The sequence below is a fragment of the Bufo bufo genome, chromosome 10, assembly GCF_905171765.1.
Source record: "Bufo bufo chromosome 10, aBufBuf1.1, whole genome shotgun sequence".
Lineage (NCBI taxonomy): Eukaryota > Metazoa > Chordata > Amphibia > Anura > Bufonidae > Bufo > Bufo bufo.
Genome location: NC_053398.1, coordinates 131307683 through 131331061, shown reverse-complemented (window position 1 = coordinate 131331061; position 23379 = coordinate 131307683). Strand labels below are relative to the sequence as shown.

The following is a 23379-nucleotide window of genomic DNA, read 5'->3' as shown; positions in this document are numbered from 1 at the left end:
TAAGTGTGGATGAAGGTAGTAGGGGAATGTATGGTGTAATCTATAGATGGCATGCACTCAGTCCAATCTGCCGATTAACCCTTTGCTGCTACAGTATTAAAGGGGTTGTAAACTGTGGACAGTTCATGGCAGCAGGGCACTAGTATGGAAAACCGCGGGCACCAGGTCCATGAGATGCACACAACACGACAGCAGATGTCTTGCAATGAACTAATCTTGCGATTTAGACAAATCTAGCTGTAAATCTAGGCCAGATTAGAACCTATGGAAAATGGCTGCTCCAGCAGAATATTACTCCCAGCTCCTCTTAACCTTGCCGCGTTATAAGTGACTAGATCACATCTTTTGAGAGCTTCTGTAGATCATTTAAGCTGAAGTTGCAGTTGTATTGCACAGGAGAAGCAGGAGGCCGTGCCATGTGCAGCAGCATGTTACAGGCAGTGTGTGAATTCTAGCTCAGGGGTCAGCGACCTTCAGCACTCCAGCTGTTGTAAAACTACAATCCCCAGCATGCTCCATTCATTTCTATGAGAGTTCTTAGAAAAGCAGAGCAAGTATGCATGCTGGGAGTTGTAGTTTCACAACAGCTGGAGTCCCGGAGGTTGCCTACCCCTGTTCTAGCTCCTGAAGGGAGGGGCAGAGATAATCGGCCGGGATGGCAGCTGTCTCCCACTATGGATCCCGATACGTCCTGCACCGCCATCTTGATTTGTTTAGATCACACCTGCATCTCTCTGACTCCAGTATACAGATGCATCTCAATAAATCAGAATTTCATTGAAAAATGTATTTTATTTTAGTAATTCAATTTAAAAAGCAAAACTTGTATATTCTACAGATTCAATACACACAGAGCGTTTATTTCTTTTAATGTTGATGATTATGGCTTACAGCTAATGATGACTAGCGATGAAGGAAGCGAGCTTCACATACTAGATCCGCTCAAAACTGCGGTTTAATACTGTACGGAGATCCATCTGCGTACGGCATTAAAATGTATGGCCTCCAATGAGGCGAAGTAAGTTATTCCTGAAGTTTCGCGAGACTTCAGTGAACAACTTTGGTATTTGATTTTTAAACTGAAAAAACATTTTAAAACTTGGATCCAAACTCTGTTTTGGTTCCGACTGGTATCTCAGAAAATTAGAGTATTATATAAGACCAATAAAAAAATAATAATAATTTTTAATACAGAAATGTTGGACTTCTGAAAAGTAGGGAGCGGTGAATGCAGCACTCCCTGTACTGGCTCTGTACTCGCCGCTCCCTGGTCTTCTCCTGCAGGTGCTGCATGCTGAGCTGGGACCTGTGCACAACCTTGAGGACTGTGACCTCACGCTGTACAAAGTCAGAGCACAGCATGGCAGGAAGACCAGGAGGAGCACTGGCACTCAGGAGTGGCAGTTTTCGGAACAGGAGAGGTGAGTTTTTTTAAAATGTTTTTGTGTTGATTAAAGGGGTTGTCAGGGTTCAGAGCTGGACCTGGATATAACCCCTTCATCACAGAATCAGCATGAACGAGTGTACCATCTGAACATTGGCTTTTTCTTTTCTTTATAGGACGAAAAATACGGTATGTCCAGTATATGCACTGAATACATGGCCAGGGCTGCATGAATTACTGCATTAATGTGGCATGGAGGTGATCAGCCTGTGGCACTGCTGAGGCGTCATGGAAGCCCTGGTTGCTTTCATAGCGGCCTTCAGCTCTTCTGCATTGTAGGGTCTTTTGTGGCTTGCCCTCCTTGTGGGAGGTAACATTGACTGTCTTCTGGACAACTGTTGGGTCAGCAGTCTTCCCCATGATTGTGTAGCCTACTGAACCAGACTGAGGGGCCATTTTAAAGGCTTAGTAAACCTTTGCAGGTCTTTTGTGCTGATTACTGTGTGACACACAGAGTTGACAATATTGAACTTTTTCACAACATTTTAACTTTCTGAGATCCTGACTTTTGGGTTTTCATTAGCTGTAGGCCATAATCATCATCATTAAAAGAAATAAACACTTGAAATAAATCCCTCTGTGTAATGAATCTGTAGAATATGTGACTTTCACTTTTTGAAATGAATTACTGAAATTAACTTTTCAATGATATTCTAATTTATTGAGACTCGCCTGTATGATGTATCATTAAACTGAAACAATGTATCAGTACCAAGTCTCTTCTCCGCTCCGCACCCTCCGCAATCTGCTGCTGTGTGACCTCTCCACTTGGCAGGAACCTTTGCCCGTAACTTTCGCGTTAACATGTTTAATTTGTCAGCAGGAATGAACTGAATCTTCGTATTGATCCCAACGGTGACTGGAAGCGACCGCTGCCGACATTTACTAATTGACTTGTGCTCGAGCCGCCTCTTCCATTGATTGCTGTTTTCTCGTGTCTGCAGGGCTGCTCCTGGTCCGTCATATTTGTGGATCTGGACGCGCATAACCGGAACAGACAGACGCTGTGCTCCCTGCTGCCCAGAGAGTCGCGCTCTCATGTAAGTGCCTCTGATTGGACGAGACGGGAAAGTAATACGCTCATCATGTAAAGGTCGTCCTGGTTACAGACGTTTTCCAGCGAATAAAGCACAATTAACATATCATGACATTTTCTAATAGACTTTGGGTTTCAATTCTTCACCAGTTTCAAGATCTCTGCTTGCTGTCCGGGAATAGGATTATTCTCATTTTAAGGCATTCACACTACCGTATTTTCGGTCTGAGTTGCATTTTTCACAGATCATTTGAGGACCCATTCGTTCCCACTGGACCAAAAAAAAATGCGGACAGCAGACTGATTTCATCCATGTGCTGACCGAGCCGCAAATTATAGACTGTCCTACTCTTGTCCGTTTTGCAGACAAGAATAGGCGTGGGAACCATGAAAAGCGCCGGATGCACACGGACCGTAAAACCGATATGGTCTTGTGAATGCCTCCTCGGGGCTCATGCACGCGACCATATGTATTTTGCTGTCCGCAAAAATACAGATGACGTCCGTATGCATTCCATATTTTGCGGAACGGAACAGCTGGCCCCTAATTGAACAATTAAGCAGTCCTATCCCTGTCCGTAATGCGGACATGATATTCTTTTGTGGAACAGACATACGGAAACGGAATGCACACAAAGTAACTTCTGTTTTTTTGCGGACCCATTGAAATGAATAGTTCCTAATCCGGAGGCAAAAACCTGTAGTTATCACAGCTGAGAGTTTGTTACAATTGTATTGAGTCTGGACAGTCCTCAGTAAGTTAAACAGCCTGATTGATACATTTTACCTGCACTGATACACTGTAACAACCTATATAGTGATAGGAGGGACATTTGTGCTGCTGCTGATTGGAGCTCGCAGAGGATTTCGATACAGTTGCAGCTGACCCTCGTCTATGAAACATATTAGTTATGTGAAGATTCACTGACAACATGCAGAGATCTTGAAAGCAATGGGAAAGTTTTGTGAAGGTTTTATTATAAGATTATGAATAGAACCTAAACGGTACAGCAGTTTTATGTTGGCTGGTTAAAGGGCTGTGCCACCTGGGCCACCCCCTCTATAAATGAGCACCAGCCACAGGTCCGCCAGCTCATCTCTAGTGGCCGCTGCAGGCGACATGTGGTATTACACAGCGCTCTTTCAGATGATTGTGTAAAACATAGTGGAGCCAAGTCCTCCAGAGCGGAAGCTGCTGTAATGGTGGCGCCATATGTCCTAATAGGAGCACATTCTCCTTTTCCTCCTCAGAACACGGACGCCGCCCTCCTCACCTGCATCAGTTACCCAGCGTTCGCTGTGGACGATGACGCCTTATTTCATCAGGCCATGGACAAGATTGTTCGCAAGCTGAAAGGAAAATATGGATTTAAGCGTTTTCTTAGGGACGGTTACCGGACATCCCTGGAAGATGAAAACCGTCGCTACTACAAGCCCGCTGAGATCAAGGTATCAGAAGTGACTGTGCCCTGCTCCACAGGTAGGGGGAGCCATCGAGGACAGTGAAATCATTGATCTCTGTGGTGTGCCCATGTCTGGCCCACATTGGTCCAAGTGCCAGCTGAGGATAGGGGTCATGGACCTCCATGATGAGAGTACTTCTTGCCTGATGTGCACCCTCAGACTATTTAAGTAGAAAATTCGTTTACAGGGTAATCCCATCTTTCCTTGACTTATTCTCCATTCCCATCCAGAGCTGCTTTCAATATTCTGCTGTTTGCTATTGTAAACCGGGTTTTTCTTTAGTGTATCGCCAAACAGTTCATATTGTAATTTTTGCTCCCACAATGCACTTCATTCTGGAAATGCAGCAGTTTTGAATGCAGCTTTAGGTGGGACTGGAGTAGAAAACATCACATCACTAAAAATCAGTGCAGGGTCAGTAAAGAGAAGGGTTTTACAAACATTTTGTTAATTTGCAGTAGAAGTAAAACCCTCCACATGACTACTGTACCTCCTTTAAAGAACAAAACAGTGCCACCCGTGTCCACAGGCCATGTGTGGTATTGCAGCGCATTCACATGAATGGGTCTGTGTTGCTCCGCTTTTCCTGTGACTGTGCCTTTTCAGCACAGGATTTTCTTTAAAAAAAAATTCTAACAATTAAAATCCACAGAGACGTTTATGGGGTGAAGGGACCAGTCCTTCATTGCGCTGCTTAATTTCACAGCTAGCTACAAGTTTACACAGGAAGGCGGGTGATGGCGGCGGCCGTCTCCCATACACGCCATTCAATGGATATTACAATCACAATGCTCTATTTCAGGGATGGCCAACCTGCGGCTCTCCAGCTGTTGAAAAACTACAACTACCACCATGCCCTGCTGTAGGCTGATAGCTGTAGGCAGTCTGGGCATGCTGGGAGTTGTAGTTTTGCAACCGCTGGACAGCCTCAGGTTGGCCACCCGTGCTCTATTTACTAGCACATTGAGCTACATCGGTCTCCGCTGCCCCGTCCTTACTTATTCTCCTTTATTTCTAGCTGTTTGATGGCATTGAGTGCGAATTTCCGGTGTTCTTCGTCTACATGATCATCGATGGTAAGTCTACATATATTAGTCCTTCATCCCTGACCCCCTCCATCCGAGGGGCAGTACGGTCGGATTGTAATTAAATAAGATCCAAATTCTGTATTCACATCTGATCAATTGTAGCAATTATTATCTATATTATTTAATATAGTAAACACTCAGAATTTAAAGGGGAACTCCATCTTGGCATCATCTTTTGATGGAGCTTTCTGAAACCTTCCAACCCCCTCCCTCCGACATTCCTGTTTTACCTGATGGCTCTTTTCTTCGTCCTCTATGAGAATGGTGTGGGTGGAGTTGTTGTCACCAGTTCTCCTGCAGTGCCCCCACAGGGGAAATAAAATATTACACAGTTCCTATAGAAGTCAATGGAACATATGCACATGTCGGTTCCTCCAAAGCAAACCATTCAGTAATTTCTGAGGGTTGTGAATAGGGGATCACAGTCTACTCATTTTAAATGGATTTTAAGGTCAGTTGTGGGTACGGCCGATAAGCAGCACCAGTATGGTACCTGTGTGAAAGGGTCAGGGTGTCTGGGGTTCATGACCCCCAACGTCTCTCGCTTCTCGGGAAAAATTAACCAGCATGAAGCCGGCGGTCCCTGCGGGGAGCTTGCTGGTTGAGCTTGTTTGCAGGTCTTCATTTAGTTACAGCAGAGAGTGATTGATTAGGAGACCATAATATCCCGCTCCATCTGTCTCACCCTGAAGTGAATGTGTAAAAAGCATCCCCGACGCCACCCCCCCTCCCCCAAAAAACACCCACATCCTGCTCCACGCACCTTCACAAACATCTCATTAATACTTTCAGATTAATGGCCCAGTATAGGATAGTGGTAAATGCAGCAGAGCGGAGTGTGTGAAGGGTTATTCATCATATAATAAACAGGTGTTCAAGATCTCTGCTTGCTGTGCCTGGTCATGCGATTGACACACAGGAACTCAGGTCAGTATAAGAACGAGCCCTGCACCTGTGTGCACTTCACCTGGCCAAGATAGATTTTAGACTTCTGGAAGTAAATGATAACTGTTTCCCGCCAGCAAGCAGAGATATTGCAAAATGCTAGGAACTGATGCACACAGAGTATTGCAGGATGCTGTAACTTTTCATTCTCTAATAACTGAGCTTCATTTAATTCCCCCCCCCCCCCCGTAAGTTGACAAAAGCGGACAGAGTCGTTTAGCGCCACAGATCTCGCCGCTCGTGGTTACATCTGTTGCCAGGTTTAGTTGAGCTGAAATCATTAACTAAAAATAATAAAAATGAATAAACATGATGAGGTTACCATATGCTCGGCACACGCTTCTCACACAGATTGTATCACACGCGTGTTCTCTGCATCTGCTGCGCTTTAAATGTCCCATAAGAATGGAGCAGCAAACATGGCGGGAGGGAAGATGGGTGTATTCCTGCACACGCTTAAAGGGGTTTCCGAGATGTTCATACTTATGGCCTATGCTCAGTATGAGATCGGTGAGGGTTTGACTCCCGGCACCCTCTGCAATCTGCTCTGGTGAGCACCTTGGCCTCCTCACCGCTTACCAAGCACAGCGCCGGCCGTTAGATAGCGGCTCAGCCCCCCTCACATGAATAAGATAGAGAGGCGCCCAGACCATATGACTGATGGAAGAGGCCGCAGCACTCACGGGGCCCCACAGCCTCTTCATCCAGCAGATTAGTGGGGGTGCCAGGGGTTGGTGTCTTGCCAATCCGCGGACAGGCCATCAATACCAAAATCCCGGAGAACCCCTTTAAAGGAGGTTTCTGGACATTTATATTGATGGTGTGTCCTTAGGACTTCGGTGGTGGTCTGACTCCTGGTACACCCATAGACCAGCTGATTGCAGAGCATGGGAGGTGGTTACAGCACTGTACACGTTGCAGCGGCTCTGCGCTTTCTTCATTCACTTGTATGGGACTGAGCTGCTGTAACCAGGCACCGCCACTACACAGTCTACGTGGCTGACCCTGCTTCTGGTGCATTGAACCTAGGGGATAGATTATTGATTAAAATCGAGAAAACCCCTTTAATTGTTCAGCATCTGTTTCAGTTTTTCACCAGAGATCTCTGCTTGCAGTCAGGGAATAGAAATGGGTTTATCCAGCTAACACAAGTTCATGGCTTGTTACAAGAAAAAGATACATTGTAACAAGCCCGCAGCTGTGTCCAGAGGAGGGGTAAAAGTGCTGGGACAGGATGCCGCTGACTGTTATCGTTGTCGGCCATATTGGCTCCCATGGAGGAGATGCTCTGTCACCCGGTCACCTCAGGGCGTGAAGGAGGATGTAGCTGACTTCTTATGTCTCGGAGTCTGATGACTGATTTCTTCTGATTTCAGGAGTCTTCAGAGGAAACGCAAAACAAGTGAAGGAGTTTGAATCTCTCCTGGAGCCGCTGCTTTTCGTTGCATTTGACGGTAGGTGACTTCAGTCTATGTAAGTGCCATATGGAGGTCAGACTGTGGTTACTGCGTCTTACATCCAAGATTCTCTAGGGAGGAAATCTCCAAGTAGTATCAGGCTCCATTCACACGTCCGCAAATGGGTCCACATCCGTTCCGCAATTTTGCGGAACGGGTGCGGACCCATTCATTTTCTATGGGGACGGAATGGATGCGGACAGCACACAGTGTGCTGTCCACATCCGCATTTGCGGAGCGCGGCCCCGATCTTCAGGTCCGCAGCTCCGCAAAAGATAGAACATGTCCTATTCTTGTCCGCAGCTTGCGGACAAGAAAAGGCATTTCTATAGGGGTGCCGGGCGGGTGTGTTGCGGATCCGCAATTTGCGGGTCCGCAACACACCACGGACGTGTGAATGGAGCCTTAAAGGGGGTATGTTTGGAGTCTAGGGACCTGGTGGAGCTCCCTGCTCATAAACCCTCACTGATGTCACTGCCGTCAGAATTACCCTTTAAATTGTCAAATCTTGGTTCTTTTCTCCATTCACATCCAAAGCTGCTTATTATATTTTTGATGGTTGCCCTAGAAAAAGGACAGCAGTTCAGCTTCATCCCTCCATAACGGATCTCTGTCAGCCCAGCTCGCTTCATAGGGGAAAAATCTAAAAAATAATGTTGCAGCTTTGGAGGTGAACAGAGAAGAAAACGTAGAAACTCAAGACAAATAAAGCAAAGCGTTCACAGTGTTATGGCTCATGCACATGGCCGTTGCTGTATTTGCGATCTGTTAAACACGGATAACGGCGGTCTATTCCACATTTTTCGGAACGGAACGTCCTGCCGTCTATAGAACTGTCCTATCCTTGTCTGTAAAATGGACACGAATAGGGCATTTTCTATTCTTTGTGGCGCCGTGGGACGGACATACGTATGCAGAGAACACGGATGGCTGTGCTTTCCGCATCTTTTGTGGCCCCATTGAAGTAAATAGGTCCGCATCCGACCCCCAAAAAATGCAGATCGGATCCGGACCCAAATGTGTACAGTCAGTGATTATATAGATAGCTATATAATATGCACGCCCGCGGTCACAGTGGCACTGCTGCGCAGCTTCGTCTCTTGCACTGGACCCACACGTCCTTCTGCCGGTTTTGTTCTATGGCTGTGAACATTACAGAATCTGAGACTGAAATGTTCCGATTATTCTTTTTTTTGCGTCTTTTGTTAGAATAAATGGCTCAGATTGAGGCGATTACAGATAGAAGAGGTGCGGGCGGCATGAAAGAGCCGAGGCATCATCTTTCAGGCATCTGTGAATGGCATTAACAAGAGGGCGCTCCCTGGCACCTCTCTGAGAACACAGCATTCGCTCCATTATCTACAGCGGAGACGAGCGGTGCCCTGGCACAGTGTCAGCCATCGGAGACCAGGACTATACATGTGAGCCGGGCCAGTGCGGCTCACGATTCATTCCCTGGATGGCAACGTCACAGCCTCGTGCACTGTGCCAGGAGGTGTTGTAGAGGTCACTTGTCCAGCCCATTCCATCTATGGCGCAATCGAACCAGATACGTCGTTTTCCACGGTCGCTGGCGGCAGCCGATTATAAACATGGCATTATGAGTGAATAAAAAATGAAATCTCCCCCTCTGGCATTGTACGTTCTGCCCGGAGGATCTCTTTTCATGTACTATACCGCTCTAGCACACATTAACCCTTCATCTATCACAGTGAATGAATACCGCTGTATGTTGATAGACTGGGGACTTCTATTTGGGTGGGGTCAGTGGAAAACGCCCGGCACCTGTCATCATTTGACTGTGCCCTGCACGCTGGGGGGGTTGTAGTTACTCATTGGCTGACGAGCACTGCTATACCAGGTGATGAGCCCGTTACCCGTGTTTCTCCCGCAGGGTGCCCCATCATCCCGGAGTATTTCCACGTCCCCGCGGACTTTGTGGAAGGTGAGAAGCTGAACCCCAATAGTCAGAAGAGGTTTCCCAGTAACTGCGGACGGGACGGCAAGCTCTTCCTCTGGGGACAGGCGCTGCTGATCATCTCCAAGCTCCTGGGTAAGTCTCCTAGTTCATTAACACTCCTGTAATCCGGTACCAGATCATCAGAAGGTCCCACGAGTGTGCTGAGCTCCCGGGTGTGCTGAGGAGGTTAAATCAGGTGGTAGTCCCTGCCCCTCCATTCAAAGCTTATGGGGAAGATGAACACCGCCAAGTACAATGCATCTGTTTTTTTAAACTCTACATTGCGCTGTCCCTCTGTTACTCCTCCTGAAAAAGCATGGCTAAATTAGAAACTGGGCATTACTGTACCACTCTAGGGCATGTGCCTAAATCCTTTGATACTGTCCCCTCAGTCACCTATTTGAATAGAGATAGCAACACCTACTTATCAGTCTCTTCATACATTTCCAGGAGGAATAAAAGAGGAATCGTATGATACAGATTTGTCAGAAAAAGTCCCCCAGAATTGCTATTTTATTGGGAATACAAATTCAATCTGAATATTTTCTGAAACAGATCAGGCACGTCATCTGCTCTTCCTGAGGCGCCTGGTTTATGAATAGAATGCAAGAGCTGCAGTTAAGTCTGACACGGCAGTGTGTAGTAATGTAGCTACCAATGTGACAGGCCAAGGATAGTACCTAGTATCAGCGGAGGGAGTAGTGTTGCTCTGAGCCTGTGGGCTGATCGGGTACCCGCAGAGCGCTTTCACCATGCCCGTGTCATAGCTTGTGTAGCGGCAGGACTGCTCCCCGGCCGCTGCGCTCAGTAATGCGTTTTGCTCACTCATCCTGTCACTTCTCCGGTCCCCGTCACCGGGGGAGTTGTTTAGCAAACAGTTCATCGTTTCATCGCTACTTTGCGGGAAAACTGCCGAGATTTATGTCTCCGCCTGAGACTACCCTTCTCTCCGGCAGAACGTGAGATATGGCCGCCAGCCCCACGACACCCAGCGCCATTCTTCATCATTTCTACACACTGCAATATTTCCCAGACGCTGTGATCACCTAGTGGTGCTGCTGCCCTCGTGTCGCCACAGCGGGTACAGCCTCCCAGCATCTGTCTAATTATATCTGAGCACTTGATGCTACAGGCCCGAAGCCTGAGGCTGCACCACTGGGAGATTCTGATGAGGCGTGGGAGACCTTGTGTGGATCTGAATTACTGTCCACGCCTATAGGATGGAGATGTGGATGACGGGAACCATGCTTTTGTTTTTCCTTGTAGTGGAGGAATTAATCAGCCCTAAAGACATTGACCCCTTGCATCGCTACGTCCATCGAAGCGACCAGAGGAACATCAGCATGAGGTACTCCAACCAGGTAAGTGGCCCTAATCGCATATCCTGGAGGACAGGGGTTTGCATGGGAAGATGGTTTACTCCCTGTACATCGTGTTCATTCACTGACAGCTAACAAGGATCTTGTAAATTGTAAGAAATTGAAAGTGATGCAAAGGATAACTGATTGGTTGCTATGGGCAACTGAGCCATTTTTTAGCACCATTTTGAGCACTATTTTTGGTAAGTCTCCCCCGTAGTATCAGAACGCTGCCGACCCCTGCCTTGAGGAACGTCGGGGTCCGTGTGATAACGGTGCACATATCCAGTGCTTGTTGAGATGGTTTCCGTGTGTTTGCAGATCTGCTGTTCATGTAACCGTCTCTGTCGGCGCAGCAGTTTGACGCCCCCGGTCTCGCGCGGCGGGGTCACAGCTTCTTGTGATTTTACATTTGAGATAATTTAATCGGCAGTAAATTGTAGCTATAGCGGAGCCACTCGCCTGTGCCCCCAGCGCCTGCTTCCTGCGACGCGTAGTGGTCGTGACTCCCTGCGAGCAGCTGCTGTGCGGTTATACAGGAGGTCATTGTGAAGAGTCCCTGGAAAGTAGCACCCGCTGAGCGCCCAGTGATCCCTGGTGTGGGTGACGCTTCGCTCCTGTGTTACAGCAGATGGAGGGACCCCTGTGACACTACAGGAGGTCCTGCTGCTCTGTCCATCCCCATTCTTTACACTGCTGCTCTACTCCAGTAGGGCACAACTTTGATCAGTCACCCCAGCTGAGCTGCATGGTCTTTTGGGATCTCAGGTAGTGTGAAATACATCCAGTATCTCTGAGGTTCAGGCCGCTACTTTGTCTCTCCCCCATGCTTTGCACTGAAGTTTTGCTTGTTGCGATTTGCTGCTGTGTAAATACAAGCTCATTAGGATTTCCATTATATTAAGGCTACTTTCACACTCAAGTTTTGTGCGGATCTGTCATGGACCGATCCGTTCAGATAATACTACCGCATGCATCCGTTCAGAACGGATCCGTTTGTATTATCTTTAACATAGCCAAGACGGATGGACGGATCCGTTTTCTATTGTGCCAGATTGGCTCAGTTTCATCAGACGGACACCAAAACGCTGCAAGCGGAACGGTGACTGATCGGAGGCAAACTGATGCATTCTGAGCGGATCCTTTTCCATTCAGAATGCATTAGGGGAAAACTGATCCGTTTTGGACGCTTGTTGTGAGAGCCCTGAACGGATCTCACAAACGGAAAGCCAAAACGCCAGTGTGAAAGTAGCCTTACAGCTGTGTGCGATCATAACTACAAAGTGAGAGGGATTATCCACACCTACTGCACCTAGAATGAGGGGAGGAGCATGAATAAGGAGGAGGGGCCAGTAAAAGGGGAGGGGCCTGTTGCATTTCTCCTATTTTGTCTGGATATTCATTTTTTTCTGTGTGTATGAAGTGCATCCAGCAGAGGAGCCGAACAGACGCCACAAAGTCCCTGAGAATAAGTGGACTGGGAAATGACAGCGCGGCGGCTGATAGCACTTCATCAGGTGCAGCCGCCCATGAAATTCCAATACAGAGACCAGAGCTGCGAATTCATTCTCTGTGACAAAGTCTCATCCTGGAGTCAGATCATTATCCTGCCTGTGATAGAGGAGCCTGACCCCAGACCCAAGAAGTAATGAGAGGAGCTGGACCCCAGGCCCAAGAAGTAATGAAAGAGGAGCCGGACCCCAGACCCAAGAAGTAATGAGAGGAGCCGGACCCCAGGCCCAAGAAGTAATGAGAGAGGAGCCGGACCCCAGGCCCAAGAAGTAATGAGAGAGGAGCCGGACCCCAGACCCAAGAAGTAATGAGAGGAGCCGGACCCCAGACCCAAGAAGTAATGAGAGGAGCTGGACCCCAGGCCCAAGAAGTAATGAGAGGAGCCGGACCCCAGGCCCAAGAAGTAATGAGAGGAGCCGGACCCCAGGCCCAAGAAGTAATGAGAGGAGCCGGACCCCAGGCCCAAGAAGTAATGAGAGGAGCCGGACCCCAGGCCCAAGAAGTAATGAGAGGAGCTGGACCCCAGGCCCAAGAAGTAATGAGAGGAGCCGGACCCCAGGCCCAAGAAGTAATGAGAGGAGCTGGACCCCAGGCCCAAGAAGTAATGAGAGGAGCCGGACCCCAGGCCCAAGAAGTAATGAGAGGAGCCGGACCCCAGGCCCAAGAAGTAATGAGAGGAGCCGGACCCCAGGCCCAAGAAGTAATGAGAGGAGCTGGACCCCAGGCCCAAGAAGTAATGAGAGGAGCCGGACCCCAGGCCCAAGAAGTAATGAGAGGAGCCGGACCCCAGGCCCAAGAAGTAATGAGAGGAGCCGGACCCCAGGCCCAAGAAGTAATGAGAGGAGCCGGACCCCAGGCCCAAGAAGTAATGAGAGGAGCCGGACCCCAGGCCCAAGAAGTAATGAGAGGAGCCGGACCCCAGGCCCAAGAAGTAATGAGAGGAGCCGGACCCCAGGCCCAAGAAGTAATGAGAGGAGCCGGACCCCAGGCCCAAGAAGTAATGAGAGGAGCCGGACCCCAGGCCCAAGAAGTAATGAGAGGAGCCGGACCCCAGGCCCAAGAAGTAATGAGAGGAGCCGGACCCCAGGCCCAAGAAGTAATGAGAGGAGCCGGACCCCAGGCCCAAGAAGTAATGAGAGGAGCCGGACCCCAGGCCCAAGAAGTAATGAGAGGAGCCGGACCCCAGGCCCAAGAAGTAATGAGAGGACCCCACACCCAAGGAGTAACGAGAGGGGAGCCGGACCCGAGGAGTAACGAGAGGGGAGCCGGACCCGAGGAGTAACGAGAGGGGAGCCGGACCCGAGGAGTAACGAGAGGGGAGCCGGACCCGAGGAGTAACGAGAGGGGAGCCGGACCCGAGGAGTAACGAGAGGGGAGCCGGACCCGAGGAGTAACGAGAGGGGAGCCGGACCCGAGGAGTAACGAGAGGGGAGCCGGACCCGAGGAGTAACGAGAGGGGAGCCGGACCCGAGGAGTAACGAGAGGGGAGCCGGACCCGAGGAGTAACGAGAGGGGAGCCGGACCCGAGGAGTAACGAGAGGGGAGCCGGACCCGAGGAGTAACGAGAGGGGAGCCGGACCCGAGGAGTAACGAGAGGGGAGCCGGACCCGAGGAGTAACGAGAGGGGAGCCGGACCCGAGGAGTAACGAGAGGGGAGCCGGACCCGAGGAGTAACGAGAGGGGAGCCGGACCCGAGGAGTAACGAGAGGGGAGCCGGACCCGAGGAGTAACGAGAGGGGAGCCGGACCCGAGGAGTAACGAGAGGGGAGCCGGACCCGAGGAGTAACGAGAGGGGAGCCGGACCCGAGGAGTAACGAGAGGGGAGCCGGACCCGAGGAGTAACGAGAGGGGAGCCGGACCCGAGGAGTAAAAATAATAAATAAAGGGAGCCAGAGCCAAGAATGTATAAGACAGTGGTCAGTGGTCTGGAAGAGTAATAGAGGGCCAGGACCACAAACCCAGAAAGTAACAGTATAATAAGAGAGGCACAGGAAGTAAAGTAGCCCATGGACCTGTTTGGCTTCCAGTCATTCCTACCACTTTATTGTATATATCTTCCGTCAGTGAGGAGAGGGGAATAGGCTGTGGCCCCTCCAGACCCTCTGGCGGTTTGTCACCTGCGGTAACAGAGGCATTTTGAAACCCAGCATGCTCATTCCTTATTATAGACCCCAGACCCAGAGTGAAATATGGATGATAAAGCAGGGATTTGGGGATGCTTTTATTTTTGAAGAATACCAGTCTGTGACACCGTCTGCACGATGACTGTAGAGAGGACGTCCTGCGCCGTTCATGTCCCACTAATCGCTCCCCCGGCTCTCTCCATTGCTCTCCTTCTTCGCCAGTTATTAGACAGCGACATATTATCCCCAATAAAACAAATACATTTTCTATATTTTTTGGTATATGTTCATGCTGCAGAATCTGAACTAATGCAGTGAATCCTGCACCCCCGCCACCCCCCTCCCTTAAGGCAGCTGCTCGGCCCCCAGGAGCCCCAGCGCTGTCTAGGAGATTAATGGTTCTTGGTGTAAAGAAATGCATTAGCAGTGAAATAGTCTGAACCAGTGCGCCCGCTTTATTTAATTAAGGACGTCGTGACTGGAACGCCACTCGCCGTCCAGCCATCTTACAACTGCCTCTGCTGTAGATCCTCTCCACATTATTCGCAGGGCTCATACATCAGTAATAGAAGTGATCACTCTTCAGTGTTGGGACTGAATCTAATATGTACACACTGCCGGCGAGGGGGCAGAAAATCATATGTAAAGCGGACGCCATGCAAGCAACCATACTGTAGGGGTGAAGAAAAGTGAATTTATAGGGAGCACTGACATCACTGGGGACCACTGTAAGCAATAATACATTTAAAGGGAACTTGTTCTAAGCACAAACCCCTCCCCATATCAAGACTCCACACACTTTTTGTGCGCTGTATCCTCATTTTAATAGTAAACTTGAACCAGTATGAAAAAGTAGAGATGCAGTGTAAAGCATGGTGGAGGGTGAGCAAGCAGGTACTCCAGTAAATAATGCAGTCATGCTACAACACATCACTATGCTTGGATACAGGCGTGAATGTTCTAAGGAAACCATCAACAAGCTGCTGTTAATATAGCTCTTATCCTTTATTCTGTCCCTCTTGTGCATGATGGTGTCCTGCTGGGACTGCGGGTCAAACATTCAGATGGCCCTAATGCTGACATATTTTACATATGAATGTTTATGACCAGTCCCAACTGCGGAATTAATGAGCCAGGCTAACAGCGTCCTAGTGACCAATACCCAGTGATATAACTATATGGTTATTATTTACATGCTGTGGTCAAAATATATAGGCGTTAATGAGACTGAGCTGTCCTAAGTATGTATGGAAACCATAGAAGCAGCAGCTAGCCTGCTTTTTGATAGTTTCCAGGCAGCAACAATGCTGCACCAATGTGGAACTTGCTTCATGAATCAGTACTTGCTCCTGTATTTACTCATGCCGTTGCCTAATTTCTTTTTCAGGGGCCCCTGGACAATGACACAATGATACACGTGGCGCTAATAGCAGAGAGCCAGCGGTAAGACCTCCCTCCGTCTAAATGTGATATATCGTTATACAGCTTCTATAGGATATTCCATAAATCGTCTGTATATGACCATGTGCAGTAAAGCAAGAAGTTGTCTTAGGAAATTGTCTGGGAGGATTTTTATCTTCTTGTTGCTAAGAAACCTGTTAAAAAATCTCCTCTGAAGTCACCGCTGTGATCCCGATCTGTGATGTTTCACGCCTGAAAATGAATTCAGTAAAAGGTGTTTATAACGTTTTACTGTCACAAATATAATTCTCAACCATATCCAAGAGCAAAATTTTTGTTTGGGCATATAAATGTGACAGTCCTGATGTACAAGAATATAACTAGTATAATACTGCCTCCTATGTACAAGAATGTAACTACTATAATACTGCCTCCTATGTACAAGAATATAACTACTATAATACTGCCTCCTATGTACAAGAATGTAACTACTATAATACTGCCTCCTATGTACAAGAATATAACTACTATAATACTGCTCCTATGTACAAGAATATAACTACTATAATACTGCCTCCTATGTACAAGAATATAACTACTATAATACTGCCTCCTATGTACAAGAATATAACTGCTATAATACTGCTCCTATGTACAAGAATATAACTAGTATAATACTGCTCCTATGTACAAGAATATAACTACTATAATACTGCTCCTATGTACAAGAATATATCTACTATAATACTGCTTCCTATGTACAAGAATATAACTACTATAATACTGCTCCTATGTACAAGAATATAACTACTATAATACTGCCTCCTATGTACAAGAATGGAACTACTATAATACTGCTCCTATGTACAAGAATATAACTACTATAATACTGCTCCTATGTACAAGAATATAACTAGTATAATACTGCCTCCTATGTACAAGAATGTAACTACTATAATACTGCCTCCTATGTACAAGAATATAACTACTATAATACTGCTCCTATATACAGGAATATAACTACTATAATACTGCTCCTATGTATAAGAATATAACTACTATAATACTGCTACTATGTACAAGAATATAACTACTATAATACTGCTCCTATGTACAAGAATATAACTGCTATAATACTGCTCCTATGTACAAGAATATAACTACTATAATGCTGCTTCCTATGTACAAGAATATAACTACTATAATACTGCTCCTATGTACAAGAATATAACTACTATAATACTGCTCCTATGTACAAGAATATAACTACTATAATACTGCTCCTATGTACAAGAATATAACTGCTATAATACTGCTCTTATGTACAAGAATATAACTACTATAATACTGCTATGTACAAGAATATAACTACTATAATACTGCTCCTATGTACAAGAATATAACTGCTATAATACTGCCTCCTATGTACAAGAATATAACTACTATAATACTGCTCCTCTGTACAAGAATATAACTACTATAATGCTGCTCCTATGTACAAGAATATAACTGCTATAATACTGCTCCTATGTACAAGAATATAACTGCTATAATACTGCTCCTATGTACAAGAATATAACTGCTATAATACTGCTCCTATGTACTGCTATAATACTGCTGCTATGTACAAGAATATAACTACTATAATACTGCCTCCTATGTACAAGAATATAACTACTATAATACTGCTCCTATGTACAGTAATATAACTACTATAATACTGCCTCCTATGTACAAGAATATAACTACTATAATACTGCTCCTATGTACAAGAATATAACTGCTATAATACTGCTCCTATGTACAAGAATATAACTGCTATAATACTGCTCCTATGTACAAGAATATAACTGCTATAATACTGCCTCCTATGTACAAGAATATAACTACTATAATACTGCCTCCTATGTACAAGAATATAACTACTATAATACTGCCTCCTATGTACAAGAATATAACTACTATAATACTGCCTCCTATGTACAAGAATATAACTACTATAATACTGCTCCTATGTACAAGAATATAACTACTATAATACTGCCTCCTATGTACAAGAATATAACTACTGTAATACTGCCTCCTATGTACAAGAATATAACTACTATAATACTGCTCCTATGTACAGGAATATAATATACTGCACCCTGTAATGACTTCTTCTCTTTTGCTCTCAGGTTACAGGTGTTTTTGAACACTTACGGTATTCAGACTCAGACCCCACAACAGGTGGAGCCCATTCAGATTTGGCCGCAGCAGGAGCTGGTGAAGGTGAGTTACTTAGCGGCTGTCACGTTGTGTCACTGACCTCTGCACTGGCGAGGATGGCGTGTGGCTCTCCCGGGGCGGTCACTTACAGTCAGACCGCACTGATCTGCGCTCGTTATCCTGACATCGCCGAGTCTTAATGTTATTAGTGGTGAGTCATTGTTATATCATGGAGATGTAATTTGTCTCGGGAAGTCTATGAATGGTGGAGACTCAGTTATTGTAAGTCACAGTGAATCAGGCGGCGGGGTGGGGGCAAAGGTACGGCGCGGGCACCTCTGCCATGGATTATCGGAAGTAGTATCAGTGTTTACCCTTGATTACTGCACAGAGGAGGCTGGGTGCAGTCATTAATACAAGCAGTGCCAGTCACAGCTCAGCCTCGTGCCAGCTCCAAGGCTTGGCCCTTCTGCTTGCCTGCTGGTGCCAGGCAAGCTGGCTGTCTACAAGATGAGGACGCCTTCCATGGAGGAAGCAGCGAGATCCATGATGATGAGATTCAGCACTGCAGCGCACGATGCCACCGAGGTCACTCGTACAACTGGCTATGCTGATAATCCTGCCATATGCCCGAACTAAGGATGACGCTTCCTGCTCTGAAGGTCAAGTGCTGGGGTGCTGCTTGGCGCAGTTCTCAGGATGACCACAGAGACCAGTTATAAGTGCCCCGCCGAGTGTGATACGAATGTCTGCCATACTGAAGAGCGCTGCCCCTGAAATAAAAAATGTGCCCTGAGGTTGCATTGGTCAGAGCAGTCTGTAAAAATCCACTGTTTTTAGTTATCTGTCTCTGGGAAAGCTGGGTGAGAACCAAGATGGCTGCCATTACAGCTCTGATTTCCAGCTTTCCAACACTTCTAAATGGCTGAGACTCCTATATCACTTCCCACAATGCATTGATGAGAGGCGTGAGGCTCTGACAACCTCCCTCCCGATAGTATGTAATGGCTGCACTGGTGAAACCAGGAAACCGCAAGTAGATTAGACTGGCATCACCTAGTAATGTCTGACTGGTTGGCAGCCGTGGGCGCTGCCTCTCATCCGATGCCAGTCTGGACATGTGCTTTGGGTCAGAAAAACAGGAAGTCGAATCATTACCCAAGCTGACAACATAATTGCCGCACTGCCATCCTCAAGGCCTGGGGTCAGTTCGCACTTGGCGCCGCTTATTTCCTGCCCTCGTCCTGTATGTCAGTGTCTATATCGTGCAACAGATGCTTCAACATCATCCAGTTGTCATTCATTATCTGGACAGAGATTGTACGAGATTATTTCCCACAGACAGCGCCACTCTTTTCCAGTGGCTGTGTTTGGCATTGCAGCTCAGCCCCATTCATTTGGATACAACCTGTGGACAATGGTTTTGGATTATTGACCGCCGAGAGGAGCAGCATGGAAATCCGTAAGATGTGTAGTGGGTGTACAGAGCGCTCACTGTCAGCGCCATTGTTGTATCCAACCCTGCGACTCTTCTCTCCTCCACCCCATGATCCATTATTACCTCTGCCTGGGAATAGTAAACACATTTGCAATTCCGTTTTCTTCGTCCACGCGGCGGCCATTTATCACCAGGAAGCGTCTGTCTTCAGGAGCGGAGCTGTTAATGGCGGCTGCTTTTAATCTGCTGCAAATAAAGAGCCTGTGAAAACTGGACGCCTGCAAATGAGAAGCCGATCCTTCCAGCGGCCGCTTAATGAGGCACTTATACCATTCTCTCTGTGCCAAAAATGGCGTAATTTATACGGAAACGTACGGCGTCAGCCACAATGTATCGGTGCAGGTGAAATGTATCCGTCTGGAGCATTGTCCGTCCTGGATACAATTAGATCAATCAGTTGTGAGAGGTATGGGGTCTGTAGAGGTTTATAGTCTCTGGATGTAAGCATGTTTCCATTCACAGAAAGCAGTCAGAGATCTTGAAATTGGGAGGAATTAGAAAGCTGCCCAAAGTGATTGATGAGTACCTGTCATCAGTTTTGACCATGATAAACTGCTGACAACACTAGTGAGCACTGGGTAAAGCAGGACAAAGGTACCTTTTGTGGAGCTTTTCTCATCAGGAGTAATGTGCATATGAACTTTTATTCTGCCAGGTTCTGCTCCTGCAAGTGTCCAGGAGGCGGAGCTTCGCTATGAATTGCTCACTGTATAATCCAACCAGAAGACAACTACAGCTGTCACTTAAAGGGGAGGGGCTGTGGAGCAGTCTAAAGCAGAGCACTTAACATTGAAGATCCGCCTCCTGGACACTTGCCGGAGCAGAACCTGGTCAAATAAAGCATCTTATTCACACTACTCCTGATATGAAAAGCTCCACAAAATGTATGTTTGTCTTGCTCTCCCCAGTCTCTACCTAGTGCTGTCAGCAGTTTAGCAAACTGTCAAAACTGCTGACTGATTCTTTTTAAACTTTATTTATCTACTTTTTTTTTTTTTTTACATAAAACTTGGGAAACAACATTTTATTTCACCATGGGGGTCAGTAGATGCTTCACTTTGATTTCTAGGGATTGGCTCTTGTGTCACGGGATAATCTGTCGGGTTATGGATTAGCTGTCCGTATGCAGATTACTAAATATTTCTGTTCCGCGATTACAATGTATCCAGATGGGAGATTAGCGCTTTTTATAAGATACTTTGTTTCTTTTTATCTCTGTATTAAACTTTGACACTAAGTACTGGCGCCCACTCCTGTGGTTTATATGGTCTGCAACTGTGGTGACACTACAACTCCCAGCAAGACGAAGGGTGTCAGAGCATGCTGGGAGTTGTAGTTTAACCACAACTAGAAGGTCACAGCTTGCAGACCACTGATTCCTATGATATGTTTGTGCTGTAATTTGCAGGGCAGTCTATTGCTCCCTGTTATCAGCCCTCTGAGGCTGACGGTAATAGGTACAGAGACCTCCCCGCCCCCACGGTCTGTACTTTGCCAATTATATCAGCGTCTCGACTTTTAAAGCTGCTACACCATTATAACCTATTGATATGGTCACTGGTCCTTTAACATATCTTGTGGTTATTTACAGGCCTATCTTCAGCTCGGGGTCCATGAGAAGTTGGGTTTGTCAGGAAGACCAGACAGACCCATCGGGTGCCTCGGGACATCGAAGGTCAGGAGCGTCATAGGTCTCGTGTCCGTGCTCTGTGGTATCACGTGTTGCTTCTCTCCCATCAGACTCAAACCCCAAGAGCTCACAATCTAATCTTTTATGCTGGCAAGGAGGAAATAATCTTACTCTCTCTATTTAAAGAGTGTTTCCATTCATGAAGCTACTTGCAGCCAGCAATCTGGTGTCTCTGAGATGAGTCCTATCTAGGTTTGACCTCATGTAGCAGAGCCGAGTTATCCTTGAGGTTTTCGCTGAAGGTAACCTATTGCTTTATGCAAAAGGGGGGTTGGGGGAGTTCTCTCCCCTGCCAAATACTCTCTTTGGGTCACCCCACTATATTATGCTGTGGATTGCCAATTAAAGGTGCTTCTCCCTTGGACCCTTAATCACAAGAGAATTCTAAACTCCTTCAGCTCTGCTACATCTGTATAGGATACAGTAGCCATTTTGCACCCCCAGTGCTCTGTTTGGGTACAGACATGCTTCTGGCGCACTCCACCTGTGTCTTAAAGAGCCCATTCATGTATTTGTCACATTTTTGTCGGCAGATTTATCGTATCCTGGGGAAGACGGTCGTCTGTTACCCCATCGTGTTTGACCTGAGCGACTTCTACATGTCCCAGGACGTCATGCTGCTCATTGATGACATTCAGGTAAGACCCGTGTGCACAAATCGTACTCCGTGTGTCCGCTCATTCTCCATAATCTCAGAAATTCCAATAATCCAGCACTCAGTGCTAAAATAAATTAGCATGCAGCAAAAATTGACCTGTGCTCTGCCAGTCAGGGCATTTGCGGGGGGAGGGGGGGGGGGGTACAGATTTTATGTTTTATACTCCAGTTCCTGCCAAAGCTGTGCCTGACAGCTAATTGTTCCAACCACCTGCAACTTCAGAGGATGCCCTGTTGTCATTTCTGCATCACGTGACCTTAGTGCAGTGTGACATGTGTTGGCCATGGTACTGATGGACTCCATTGGGCAATCTGCAGAATTCAAAATGCATGCAGCTTTGGATGTGACTAGAGTATAGGGCAAGCTATAGAGGCTGCAGGACGTCACTAATCTAATTCTCTTTCAATTTATGAATCTTCAGTAAACTGGACGGATAATTTCCTGAATCTTCTTCCCTGACACCTGGGCTCTGCTATATCCCAGGACCTGCCAGCCGGACTTGTAAATCAGTCAGGGATTTCTAGGGCAGAGGAATCATTTACTGGGACTATCACTCCCATTATTCACTGTAACAAGGCATAACTCGGCCAGGATCATTAATTGTCGGCTTCTTATGGTCTTCTAATTGTTATAACGATTCAGCGGCCGTGGATAATGAGCAGCAGATTCTGCCCACCTGGGTCCTAGTGCTGTCTGTTTCTGGGAAAGCTGAGTGAAAACTTACATAACTTAGTTCTTACATGTGTTGCACCCAGCTTTCCTAGGGTCCTGACTAGGGATGAGTGAATCGACTTCAGATGAAACATCCGAAGACTATTCGCATAATACTTCGTTTCAATACTGTACGGAGCGAGCGCTCCGTACAGTCTTAGGCCTCATGCACACGACCGTTGTGTGCACCCGTGGCCGTTGTGCCGTTTTCCGTTTTTTTTCGCGGACCCATTGACTTTCAATGGGTCCGTGGAAAAATCGGAAAATGCACCGTTTTGCAGCCGCATCCGTGATCCGTGTTTCCTGGCCGTGAAAAAAATATGACCTGTCCTATTTTTTTCACGGCCAACGGTTCACGGACCCATTCAAGTCAATGGGTCCGTGAAAGAACACGGATGCACACAAGATTGGCATCCGTGTCCGTGATCCGTGGCCGTAGGTTAGTTTTTATACAGACGGATCCGAAGATCCGTCTGCATAAAGCTTTTTCAAAGCTGAGTTTTCACTTCGTGAAAACTCAGAACCGACAGTATATTCTAACACAGAAGCGTTCCCATGGTGATGGGGACGCTTCTAGTTAGAATACACTACAAACTGTGTACAAGACTGCCCCCTGCTGCCTGGCAGCACCCGATCTCTTACAGGGGGCCGTGATCAGCACAATTAACCCCTTCAGGTGCGGCACCTGAAAGGGTTAATTGTACTATCATATCCCCCTGTAAGAGATCAGGGCTGCCAGGCAGCAGGGGGCAGACCCCCCCCCCTCCCCAGTTTGAATATCATTGGTGGCCAGTGCGGCACCCCCCCCCTCCCTCTATTGTAATAA

The 23379-nt window shown here is 47.0% G+C and overlaps 1 protein-coding gene across 4 annotated transcripts in view; it reads left to right on the top strand.

Annotated features, from left to right (window-relative positions):
• The window catches only part of PHKB (phosphorylase kinase regulatory subunit beta), a 130399-nt gene that overhangs the window by 80527 nt on the left and 26493 nt on the right, over positions 1-23379 (top strand). For all 4 annotated transcript variants that reach the window (XM_040410496.1, XM_040410494.1, XM_040410497.1 and 1 more), the window contains 10 exons: positions 2389-2484; positions 3732-3929; positions 4963-5020; positions 7354-7431; positions 9329-9487; positions 10661-10755; positions 15775-15830; positions 17966-18059; positions 21086-21169; positions 21718-21822. In XM_040410496.1, the coding sequence (XP_040266430.1) occupies positions 2389-2484; positions 3732-3929; positions 4963-5020; positions 7354-7431; positions 9329-9487; positions 10661-10755; positions 15775-15830; positions 17966-18059; positions 21086-21169; positions 21718-21822 (1023 nt within the window). The remainder of the gene's footprint in view (positions 1-2388; positions 2485-3731; positions 3930-4962; positions 5021-7353; positions 7432-9328; positions 9488-10660; positions 10756-15774; positions 15831-17965; positions 18060-21085; positions 21170-21717; positions 21823-23379) is intronic.